This window comes from Drosophila pseudoobscura, chromosome X, assembly GCF_009870125.1.
Source record: "Drosophila pseudoobscura strain MV-25-SWS-2005 chromosome X, UCI_Dpse_MV25, whole genome shotgun sequence".
NCBI classification, from domain to species: domain Eukaryota; kingdom Metazoa; phylum Arthropoda; class Insecta; order Diptera; family Drosophilidae; genus Drosophila; species Drosophila pseudoobscura.
Window position 1 is genome coordinate 65,196,995 of NC_046683.1, and position 12,115 is coordinate 65,209,109.

General features: G+C 49.4%; 1 protein-coding gene across 1 annotated transcript; it reads right to left on the bottom strand.

The window, feature by feature from the left end:
- Positions 1 to 921: 921 nt before the first annotated feature.
- Positions 922 to 10,471, bottom strand: LOC4812031 (uncharacterized). The gene is made up of 7 exons (XM_001352709.4): positions 10,034 to 10,471; positions 5,742 to 5,828; positions 3,282 to 3,398; positions 2,754 to 3,204; positions 1,677 to 2,276; positions 1,421 to 1,616; positions 922 to 1,351 (listed from the first exon to the last, which is right to left on the bottom strand). Exons 2-7 carry the CDS (start codon positions 5,760 to 5,762, stop codon positions 1,321 to 1,323), a joined length of 1,416 nt encoding a protein of 471 aa, XP_001352745.4. The 5' UTR covers positions 5,763 to 5,828; positions 10,034 to 10,471; the 3' UTR covers positions 922 to 1,320.
- Positions 10,472 to 12,115: the final 1,644 nt, after the last annotated feature.

Consider the following 12,115-nt stretch of genomic DNA (forward strand, 5'->3'; position numbering starts at 1 on the left):
TATCAATTTTCAGTGTCTTGGAGACAGTTGCCTTTATTATTGTATAATAATTGTATTAATTTGTCAAACTTAACGATTTCATTATATAACTTTAGTTTAAAACCGATTTGTGCATTTCTCTAGGCATTATAAATACAATATTTGATTGCCCCACCATCCGCCTCGTAACTGAATTCCTTTTGCCAAAGCCAGCTTGCAAAAATGTCTCAAATCTCCCTTAGATTGTTTTCGATATTCTAGGAAGTGTTGTAAATAAATTTGCGCCCTTACAAATTACAAATCTAATTGTGTTTTTTTCATTTCTTAACGATAAGCCACAAGCTTTAAAGCACACTTCAATGCGTTTGTATAGTGTATTGTTAAATTTAGTTTAATTTTGGTTTTGCTTTAATTCTCGTGTATTTCGACTCATTTCGAAAAATCCTCTGGTATTGCTTATCTCGCGTGAGGGTGGGCCGTGGGGGGGAGTGAGTATTGAGGAGTGAGCTAATAAACTTGGTTTATATATTCAATGCTACACAATGCAACAACTCTAAATAACAATCTCGAATCGAGTCCCATACGGGGAGTATCAATATCAATATCAGCTAGGTATGAATGTATATAACGCTTCTGTTTCTGGTTTCCCTGTGGAACCCTTATTATTATTTTTGTTGTTCTTTTGGTTTGCTATCAAAATATTTTCAACAATGAATCTAATCAAAAAAACATACGCAATTGTACAATTCTCAATTATTGTGCGACTTCTGTCTCTGCCTCTCGCTTGCTTGGTACAAAACTCACAAATGCCCGCGCTGCCAGAGGCTGGGGCTGGGCCTGGACCTAATCCTGGGCCTAGGGGGTGGTCAGTCCTTGCAACTGGACCGACAACAAATCTGCTCGTATAAATACATACGAGTACGCTATATAATATACAGTAAATATGTGTGTATATGTATATGTCGGTACTTTTTAAATGCGTCTCTGAAAAATAATCTGTCAACATCTGATTTTGATTCAAGCTGCTCCTGAAGCCGAGGGGCTCAGCAGCCAAAGCTAGCAACGTAGGATGCCACAGCCTCGGCGTCTAATAACAGTAAGTCAGAGGGTACCCATCCACGAAATCCTTGTTCTTCTTCTTCAAATAATTCTGCAGGTCTCGCGCGCGTTTTCCAATGGATGCCATGGGGGTTGCCTAGGCATTACGGATTACGGATTACGGATTAAGGACTAAGGATTACGGTTTACTGTTTACTGATTACAGACTAAGTAGTTCCAGTGGATGCAGTGGGTGCAGGTGCAGCTCGCCTTACGCATAATCCATCCCCTCTGGCCTGGCCTTCATCTCGGCTTTTTCACCAGACTAGTGGATCTGTAGGAAGAGAAGACTCCTGAAGATTAGCAGAGGATTGCAAGAGGGATTAGAGAATCGACCACTGACCTCCTAACCCCGTGACGTGGACTGACAGGCGGTGTGTTACAGGGCGAAGGAGGGGCGGAGCCACCCGACGAGCCACGCGACGATGATATAGACAGAGTGGAGGCCCGCGGCGCGGAGCAGCCCAGATAAATGGCGGATCCCTTGTCGGGATCTCGCAGATCCACGCGTGATCCGTGGACGGAGGAGGGGACCGAACCTGTGTGACAGAAAAAAGTCTTACGGTAAGTGTTGGAGATACAGCGGCTTCGCCATTCACCCGTGTAGGCATGCAGACCTGCCGGACTGCTTCGAGGACGCACTCCAAAACCGCTCACGGTGCTGGCACTGCGCTGCAGCTGGGATGAGGATGAGCCGTCGCCCTCCTTGACCTTGGACTCCCTCCGGCTGCCGGCACTATTCACCCGTGGAGTGCCGCTCGAGGAGCTTCCTGGCCTCGGCGAGTACTGGCTCTTGTAAAGCTGCTGAGAGCGCTGCTCCGAGCGCTGATCAGAACGCTGCTCCGAGCGCTGATCCATGCGCTGCTCCATGCGCTGTTCCATGCGCTGCTCCTGCTCTCGACGGGCGTCCTCGATGGCAGCGGCATACTGGGCCGCCTCGCTGGAGGTGGTGGGCGGCTGGTCGAGGGGAATATCGTCCTCGGGTATGGAGGTGCGGTCGTTGCCCACCGAGCGGCGGGGCAGCGGCAGGGGCGAGTGCTTCGGCGATGTGGGGCAGGACTGGGCGGCGATGCCGCTTACACTGAGCGTGCTGGACGAGGCGTTGGCGTTGGAGGATTGGGCACGGAATCGCGAGTGCGTCGAGGCCGTCGAGGGACGGCGCCGAAACAATCCCTTGGTGGGGTCCATGTTGCAGACGCCTGCAATCACACAAGAAGATGGATGGAAATAACTTAAATAACTTGCGACACCCATCAATTTTTATTGGTCTAATTTTTTAATTTTCTTGGATTTACGACGCCTTCGTCGTTTGGTCGTAGCTTGGTCTTCCGGCGCCTTCTGCGTTCCTTCTGGGTTCTCGTTCTCGTACCACCTGGCTAGACCTCTCATGTGCGACGTGCCAGTACTGCAGAGGTTGTCGTCCTCTATCTGCCCATCCAGGTTGTTGACGAAGTGACCCTTGTCGCTGTCCGCATTGTGGTAGCGCACATTTGGCATGATTTCTTCGCCGGAGCTACTGTTACAGCATTGAGACTCTTCGTATACGTCCTTGGGGGTCCTATTGAAAACTCGCCGCTTCCATTTTTCCACCACGAGCTTCAGGGTCTCGTTCCTTAGCCGATCCTCTTCAGCCTTCCCCTCGTCGGCTACGGAACTGGAAGAGGGAGTGTTCGCACCTGTAGGACACTTCTCGCCGCGGGAACAGTTGCCCTCGCAGATGTCCCTGTTCTGCAGCAGCTCCTTGTAGTTGTTCAGGGCCGTGGCGACCTTCAGGCGGTCCAGCTGCTCCAATGCCGAAGAAGGGAAACGCTCCCTTAGCCGGCGTCGCTCCTCGGACAGCTTGAACTGTTCAAACTCCTGCAGCTGGTTCTGGAAACCGGTGTTCGGATTGGCTACGGCGCGGCCCGCGCGCACCACCTTCAACGCCTCCTTCCAGTTGAGATGCGTGGACGTCATGATGTAGGCCACGGCTACGGTCACCGAGCGCGACATTCCCGCCAGGCAGTGGATGAGCACGTTGCCCTCCCGCAACCGGGCGGCGTGGATAAAATCATTGCAGACGGAAAAGTATTGGGAGAGGTTCTGGTCCGGCGTGTCCGAGGCCATGACGCATAAGTAGTGTTTGTCCTGCAACGAATCGGAGAACAGAGTTATCAGGATCGCCGGGATCCCGGCATGGGAATGGGTGGGTGTTGTCCACGTACCGGTAACAAACGTCTGGGACTGTCATGTATGGCGATGATGTGCGAGATCTGGAATCTCTCCAGCTGCGCGTGATCCTTGGAGTCGCGGTAATTGCCCACATACAGTCCCGGCAAGACCTGCAACAATAGAAGGCGATAAGTAAAACAATAGTCCATATTGTAATATTATTGTTATTTCATGATACAATTTACAAGGACTAACGAGACCGTTGTGAGCCGCGGCAAGGGCCTCCGCTCTACTTGTATACCCTACTTTTATGCTCAGTCAGTATATGTATGAACATATATGTGAGCTTATAATTTATGTACTTTTGCACTATATTTTCCAAGTAACTCTACGAAATGCCGCCTGCCCTTTCTCTCTCTGTCTTTTGGTAGCGCTGTTCGTAAAGAAGGATCATGAGAAATGGGAAAAATAAAGATTGGCCGTTATGTTCTAATGGGAATTCTTGCACTCCGTTTGTCATCTTTGCACCTAACGAGCTATTTGATGATGTAAATCATCTGTTTCTACTCTTATCACAGTTACACCCGCCGTTATATCTCGCTTTTCTCCGTAAGGGAGCGCACACTGCACGAGGAAGAGTACGTCCCAGGGACATAATTTCCATCGGCGAGACAAAATGGTAGCAAAATAACGTGTGGCCACGCTGTTCCTTGAACAAATCAGAAATCAGTTTTATAGAAATGTTGAATATTAACTGATTCTGTGGCTTAGATCCAAAGGCAATGTTTTGTTACGCGCTAGACCTGGTGAAAACATATGGATATGCGTTCGAGACGCGTAATTGAGGGTTCTACTCGTGGCTGCTGCAATGATCAAGTCCATGTTTTCGTTAGAGTGCGAATCTCCCACAACGCATTGCTGGGCGTACGGACCAAAGCGGGCAGCGACTCGCTGCCGTCCACACCGGTATTCCGCCACAAGGCGCCCTCGTCATTGCAGTCAAAGGAGCCAACACCAGCGAAAACATCCACGGGATTTGGGATTTGTTCTCCACCACTGCGAGGCGCTTCCGCTCCTCGATATCCTCACCCAGGCCAAGCTGCCACAAGTCGCACGCTGCCCACAATCTGGCGCCGCTTGGGTTGCTCCATGTGGAAAGCAATGCGCGCCCTTTTGGCCGGAGTGGGTTGGGACGGGAGTCTGCCTCGCCGGCATTACTTTTGCTTTGATGTTTTACAAATTAGTCGCAGAAACGAACAGCTGGCGATTATGCCGGATCTGTTAAGGACTCGTTTTCTTGCAGATTCTTGTGGTCGGTACAACGTTGCTGCTGCGATGGTTTTATGTAGATTTTGTCGCAGGTATTGCATGGCCCAAGCCTTTTCGAGCCGATTGCCTGTGTGATTCAATGTACCTCTACGATATGCCAGACATAAATATAATTTTCCGACGAACGGTGTACGTTTTATGGTTCGTGTTGATTTATCTCTTTCAGAATAGTTCAAACTTAGGTTCGATTTTTGTTGCTACTTGCCACTTAAGTGGCGTGACGAAAATCTACGATTGGAACGAATAAAATGCATGCAGAGCACGAATTTCACCTTGAAACAAAACTGAAACTGCCCGTGGTTGCCTACGTTACGTTAATTGTTAATACGCTACGTAGTGCAGGAATAACTGTGCCGCAACAATGAGTCGATGATCCTATCGATAATAGATATATGCATCGATGATAGCCAGAAAAGCTGGTAGTTTGAGCGAGCTTTGCTAACTGACTGATTTGCAAAGCCAGGTAGAACAGAGACAAGTCTGCAGTCACGACTTCCCACAGGGTATCTCTATTTTAGCAGTTTTACAACTAACTTTGTGGCGAAGAGAGAGATGGCAGGAGAGACAAAACGCCAAATCAGTGCTCGTAGGCGTCCTCGGACTCATCTCCCGGTTGTCAGACGAAGAACTGAGGCACTGTTTGGATCTTTAAAGTATAACAATCGATAATCTCTGGCGCAACGCTGCTCCCAGCTGGACACGAAAGCCACGCTGACGCATATATGTACTTCTCTCGCTCTCACTGAAGGCTTTTCCCATGAAGCCATCTCTTTTTTCGCAGCTACGCTTCGAATGTCCTATGGCCTATGGTCCTATAGCTATAATGTCACAAGCCCATTACCAATTAAAACTTATCGTCCCTTGATATCTCTGTCCTGGACTTGATGTCTGGTGAAGTCCAGCCATAACACGCAAAGAACGTTTTATTGTGGGGATTACCGAAACAGATTTCGATTAAATGTAGGGTAAATGTAGGACCTGCTGCAAAATAGCATGAATATAATCCAAATTGTTACGTCGATAAGCTACCCAGACACATTACGGCCAACTCATGGCGACAGTCCTGGTTTGATTTGTGAAAATTAATGTATAAAAACTGAAATTATTGTACGGTACGGTAAGGCCTTGCCCGTATCCGTGTCCGAACCTTGAGACTGTATGTCAACCATAAATTTAGCTCTTACCTTGTTCATGCCATTCCCCATGTTTCTTCATTTAAAAGTTGCGGCTCACTTCCTCAATTGTCAAACGAATTGTCCAAAAACACAGTGCTGCAAGAGAAGAAAAGGTAGACGAAGGGGCTTAGGTTTTGAATCCTTTCATTGGACAGACTGGGTGAGGGGCAGTGGGGGGTCTTTCCTTCCTGCTGCCTGTCTGTCGGTCTGCGCTTTTGTTGTGGTTGGCCCTGATGAAAGTGCAAGTGGCAAGATGCAAGCTGTTGCCACTGCCACTGCCACTGACACTGCCACTGCCAGGGCCGGGGTCGCCACACCACGCCATGCCACGGAAAGCCACCTTAGCCGAGACATAATGGATGTCTTTGCCACCGCCTTCGTCGCGGAAGTAAACAGACCTTGACGTTGACTCTGCCACTGGCTTTGTTGCATCTCATTAGTGGGACAGACAGACAGACGGCAGAGAGACAGACGGCAGAGAGACGAACGAAGGATACTCCTAGTATTGGTATTCGAATTGGGCTGAAATGCCAGAGGTTGCCCTGCCGTCATCCTGATGAGCCCCCGGCCATCATCCGGCGGTGCTTGTTTGGACCCCAACCGTAGGCAAGGCTAAGTTCTCTCCACAGTTCTGTCCTTGCAACAGTTGGTTGGGCCTTCCTTCCCCCAATGCTTCCTTCTCGGAAGCGCCTCAGAGACGACAGCCTCATCACAAAGTCAAGTCGTAGGCAGTACACCTCGAGTTATGTAACCACAAACACTCACACTCACACACACACACGCACACACATACGGGTGTGTGGATAGCCCATCCTTTGGGTGCACTTGGAATCCGCCACATTTGCATAAGTGTCTCGAGTTGAGGCAATGAGTAAAAGTGTCGCTTTGTTGTAATTTCATTCCCGGCACGTTGCCGTGGGACCACGGGCATTAAATTGACTGACACATCCGTGGAGGAGCAGATAAGGCACGTGTGCCGTATGGAGCAAAAGCAGCTGCCATTTGCCAGTCCGCTCCATTCCTCCATCCCTGCGCCCCCAGTACCTTTTTGCACAGAAAATTACGAAATTAGAGCAGTCAATCCTCTTCATCATCTCGATGGTATCGGAGGCAATTGATCAGCCGAAATAGCTGCTTAGCCGCTCTCGGACCGCAGCGGCATGGATTCAAGTGCATCCAATCACCATTACAGTGGCTATAAATAGTCTGGGCCCCCCCCCACCGTCGTGTCCGCCTGAGGTGGACTGTGGACTGTGGAGCGACCAGTGCGCCGCCATTCAATTCAAATCAATTGATGTGACACTTCGCTCAGCTTCCCAGCCTCGCAGCCTCGCAGCCTGCTCTGCTATTCCGCGCTTCTCTTTCGCTGGCGAATCTCCCGCAGCTCTCCATGGCCAGGGATTGGCGGAGGTTTCCCGGGAAAACTGCTTGTCGGAATCGATTGGCTTGTGTGCCCGGCGATGTCCTGCAGCATCGCCTTCGTCGTCTGTGACCATGTGAGCGTTCTGTGTTTGTTCAGCCTGTGGCCAAATATTTTAGGGGCCATGATTGAAAAACATTTTTGCATTGAATTCACCGACAAACTCCTAATGAAATCGCATTGTGGCTGGCTGTCTGTCTGTCTGTCGGCTGTCTGTCCCGCCATCACTTGTGGGCTGTTTGCCAAAAGTTTTTTTTCGCCGGGTTTGGGCAAAGAAAAAAAAAGTGTTGCATGCCCCAAGGCCCAAAGACATTGAGCGAGGCTCTGAATTTATGGGAAACTTTAATCAAATTAAATTAGTTCCTGCCCTCTCCCTGCCCCGCATCATCTGATTGCGCTTGTCAAGATTTTCATGGGCTGCCAAGTTTTCCACTTAATGTTTTTTCTCTTGTTTTTCCAACGACAGTTCTTTCATTATCATTTCCCATCAATCGACTTCTAATTCCGACTTTTTGCTGGGCACAGCACAGCGTGCCCAATGCCAGTCGATGGGGCAGGAGCACTACTCGCATATATAGTATATAGTACGGTATGTATGCATATAAATTAGCTCAATCCGGCCTTGTACAGTAGTACACCTCCAGCTCCTCCTCCTCCTCCTCCTCAGCGCCTGCCGTCTAGCAGTCAATTATATCGTTTAGACATTCTACATGAGCAATAAAATACATGCAAGCGGCACCAGAAGCCACACCTACTAGGACGCGGGACGCGGGACTGGGAATGGCACTGGGACTGGTACTGGGAATGGGACCAGGACGGGGCCTTTATGACTCCATCGCTGCTGGGCTTGCTGTTTGGTGACTCAATGACAGCGGATTTGGAGTGAAGCCCCCGCAGCGGTTCTGCTCCACCCCTCCCAGTCCCAATGCCGACTCGATTGCTCAGTGACTGTGAAAAAATGTGCCTTTTCCACGAGTTTTGTTTATAATAAATGTCTCGGGCAAAAGGACACAAACAGGAAACACACACACACACACACATGGATCTATCTAAATATATATGTTCTGAAGGGCGATTAAGTTTTGCTTCCTTTTGCTGCCAGGCAGGCAGTTTTAAATAAATTCAAAGGGGAGCCTCGGCTTGGCTCCCTCTGCCCCCCGTACACATGCGGCATGGGGCTCACAAAGCAGAAGAGATCGGAGAGGATGCGGAGGGCGATGGGGACATCATGTTTGCCATACACGACTGGATAAGGATAAGGGCAGCCAAGCTGGCAACCAAATAGCGCCGCTTTGTCTGGGGAGGACTTCAATGGACTGGCAGGATTCGAGTCCCACTCCTCGGACAGAAGCCGCCGCCTGGGAGAAACTTTCTCTGTGGGCCACGTGCTGCCATAAAATGGTTTATTAACATCAGGGGAGGACCGGGAAAGGCATGGCTGGTTGTGGATTTTATGAGCATCGAAGATTCCCTTGCTGGAGGCAAATATTTGAGTAGTCCTCTCGGGTTCGGGTTCGGGTCTGGGTCTGGGTGCAGCTCCTAAACAAACGCTGGGACCAGCAGAAACTGTTCCTCGATGGCCACAGGCTATCTGCTGACCCGTGGACACCCCTGGCCAGGACCCCCGTTCTGTGTTGTCCGCTCTCCAACATCCTTGACAGAGACAAAGTGTTGCAATCGCAGTGGCAATAAAAGCCAAATGGATCGCCCGGGCGTCACTGTTCCCCATGATGGCGCACATAATCCGACCCGAGGACATCAGCCATGATTCGCCATGCAATTCATCTTTCCCCCTCGTTCCGCCCACCCCCACACTCTCCGGCTGAAGGCTAATTAACTGCATTCATGTCCAATCCCATTCTTTATAGCCAGGGCGACCCCTTCAAATGGTGACAATTTCGGCCTGTTGAAGCACTTGGCTCGGAAAGTTTTAGCCCTTGTCGGAGCCCAATTTAAATAAATAATTAGGGTGGCAAGGGGTACAGGAAGGGATCAGGCAGGCAGGCAGGCAGGGGAGGGAGGTCGTGCATGCCTCAAAATATTAATTTCACTTTACATATGCAATGACAGGAACACAGGAAATCGGGCTTGGGGCATGCTCTTTTTGTGTGCAACAAGGGAAATTAAGCGAAATGGAGCGCATGGATGGGGCTAACAGAACAGTATGGGAAGTGGGATTCCAGCGATACAGAACCTTTTTAATTAATAGACGCAATAGATGATAGGTATCAGAGCCGAATCGGAAGTGGCAGTCCCCTAATTAAGCGTGAAAGTAACAGCGTGGCTGGAAGCAAATATGTACATCCTATAGAGAGGTTCTATTCAGGCATAAAATATGCATACCTGCGAATACGACAGATCCGTCCGGATACAAGCTGGATCTAGGACCAGACCCTGACTTAAGCCCTTGCCCCACGCCACTCGAGTGGAGTCATCGCAGTGTTCCCTGCCACAGTCACGTCTCGAGCCATTTTCACACCAATTTGCATTTGACGGCCAGATGACAGGGGCACGACCTGGCCCGACTCTGCCTTGGTCTGGGCCAGACATTACACATACGACCCGTGGGGCATGATTTACATGGAAAACACTTACGCGCTCCTGCCACGGGACTGGGATTCCGTTAATTCCCAGGTTGCGTGCCGTAGCATCGAGAACCAACACACAAACAACAACAAAAAATAACAAAAAATAATTTCACTAAAATGGCCCGAAAGCTGCAAATTACGCCATATAGCAGTGTAATTTTCGGGGCATTTGCGTTTAGCGGGAACCAGGAGTGGTGGAGCAGGAGTTGTGGAGGGTCAGGCGCCAGGCGTCATCGACCAGGAAAGCGACCCATTATAGGACCATTACGAGTATAGGGAATAGCTAAACTTACATTATCGTTGCGCTCCTCTGCTGACTCCTTCGTCCCACGCCGTAGGGTCAATGTAACTCCAGCATGGGGGACTTTGACTTCGAGCCCGACTCCACTTCTGCTGCTCCTGCTGCTAGTGCTGCTGCAGCTGCTGTTGCGACGACGACGAGAGAGGGAAACTCCCGTCTGAGTGGGAGGGGGAGGGGGTCGCGCAAGGTGCCGAGGTGAGCGAAACCAAGCAACTCCTCGAAGACTGTTATATCACGACGAGGACGCCGCAGCGGCCGCAAACGTAAAATTTTGATTCGTACTTAGCTCCGTTCCGAGTTTACGAGTTTCCGAGTTTCCGATTTTCCGAGTCCCCTTTCTCTCAGTGTGAACGCAAAACTGAATTTTGTGACAGTTAGGGCTGCCGTTTACTGTTGTGTTCCTGCCATGCCGTGCCGTGCCAGCAGAGTGTGTATCGAAGGGCGGTCGGTCGGTTGGGCGGTCGGGCGTGGAGCAGCAGTAACCACGGCCACAACAGCAACAACAGCAGCCACAAAGCGATTAAGTAGTAGGAGAAACAATGAAAGGCGAACCGCAAGAAACGCAGCGCGAGAAAAGTGGAAGGAAGGGAAATAAAAAACGAGCTGCAGCCGCCGCGTGAGTGTCGTGAGGTGGAAGATAGAGAGCGCCAAACAAAACGCCTCAAACGCTAGTCAGAGACTGAATCTGAAAGGAAAGCGCTTGCAGGGAAAACGCTCAGCAGGACTCGGCTCGAGTGGAGTGCAAAAGGCAGAGCCACCGACGGCGGCAGCGGCATCAGCGGTAGTGGCGTGGCAGTGGCAGAGCCAGCCACAGACAGCCGAGGGTCATGAATGGGAACCCGAGCCGAGCATGCGCTCTCTCGCAGCGCGCCAAAATTAAAGCTCACTCAAAGCAAAGCTACGACTGAGGCCGAGAATGAGAGTGAGTGAGAGTGCGATTGCGAATGCGAGCGCGAGTGCGAATGGCATGACGAGAGAGAGAGAGGGAGAGTGCGTAAAAACCTTTGATTCAGTTATATAATTGGTGGCCAGGTTTGGTGGCGTTTGTTTTGCTGCCATATACTCTACCAGGTATAAAGGTACCTGTCGGTCGGCAATTAACGCCCCACCAATAATCAGGGAATTGCCACTTCCCCCCCATTCCAATAGCCACATCGAACGACTTCCGATACGCTCATGAAACGCTTAAAGGAATCCATTTTTGGGCACTAACTGTAATACAGTGCTGTAAGGGATTAGCGAAGAGGAACAGTGGGATCAGAAGAGCAAATATTTCATTGTGCCTGAGCCGGGCATATGTTGAGTAAACACAAATTTATTATTATAAATCCCATTAGGAGATTGGCTTAGAGCTGACTAAAAAATATACTAATGTGTGTTTGCATCTCCAAAGGTAAACACTTTCTGAGTAATTGATTCCGATTATTACAATTCTTCCAGCTCTATATCACTTTCCGTCCTTCTCCGATTTCAGCTTATTTCAGCCAAAATAATCACTTGACGCGGCTGACTCACTCAATTCGATTTGTTTTGACGGGTTGCAGGGGTCCCATAAAAGGAACGAATTCGCATGCGATACTCTCACTAGAAGTATCACCCACTCTTTCCCGTAATTCAGACATATATACATACCTATGTGCATATAGACATATGGACATACATATGTACCGATGCGTAGCTTGGCAAAAACCTAACCTATTTTACTCGGTGGTCTTTTGATACCATTGCAGTCCCAGTACTGGTACTTTTATCAGATTTCTTAACATTCTGGGAGACATGCTGGGCATTATCTAATATCTGTCGGTGCTCTTGGGGAGAGAATTCTAGCTTCGACGTTCTCTTTGTGACTTTTTGCTTTAGAATTTCGGATTCCGAGGAAAAACGTCTGGGATGCAACATGAATTTGACTTCGTTTTTGCATTGCGTTTCGCCTTTGTGGCTATATTAGATGGCTTTCCCCTACACATATGTATGTATGTATATATATAATATATATGTACATGCATTTATCATTGTGTGGATGCGTGTGCTTATAGAGAGATGTGTGCAATATTTAATTATGAATTATTTCAAT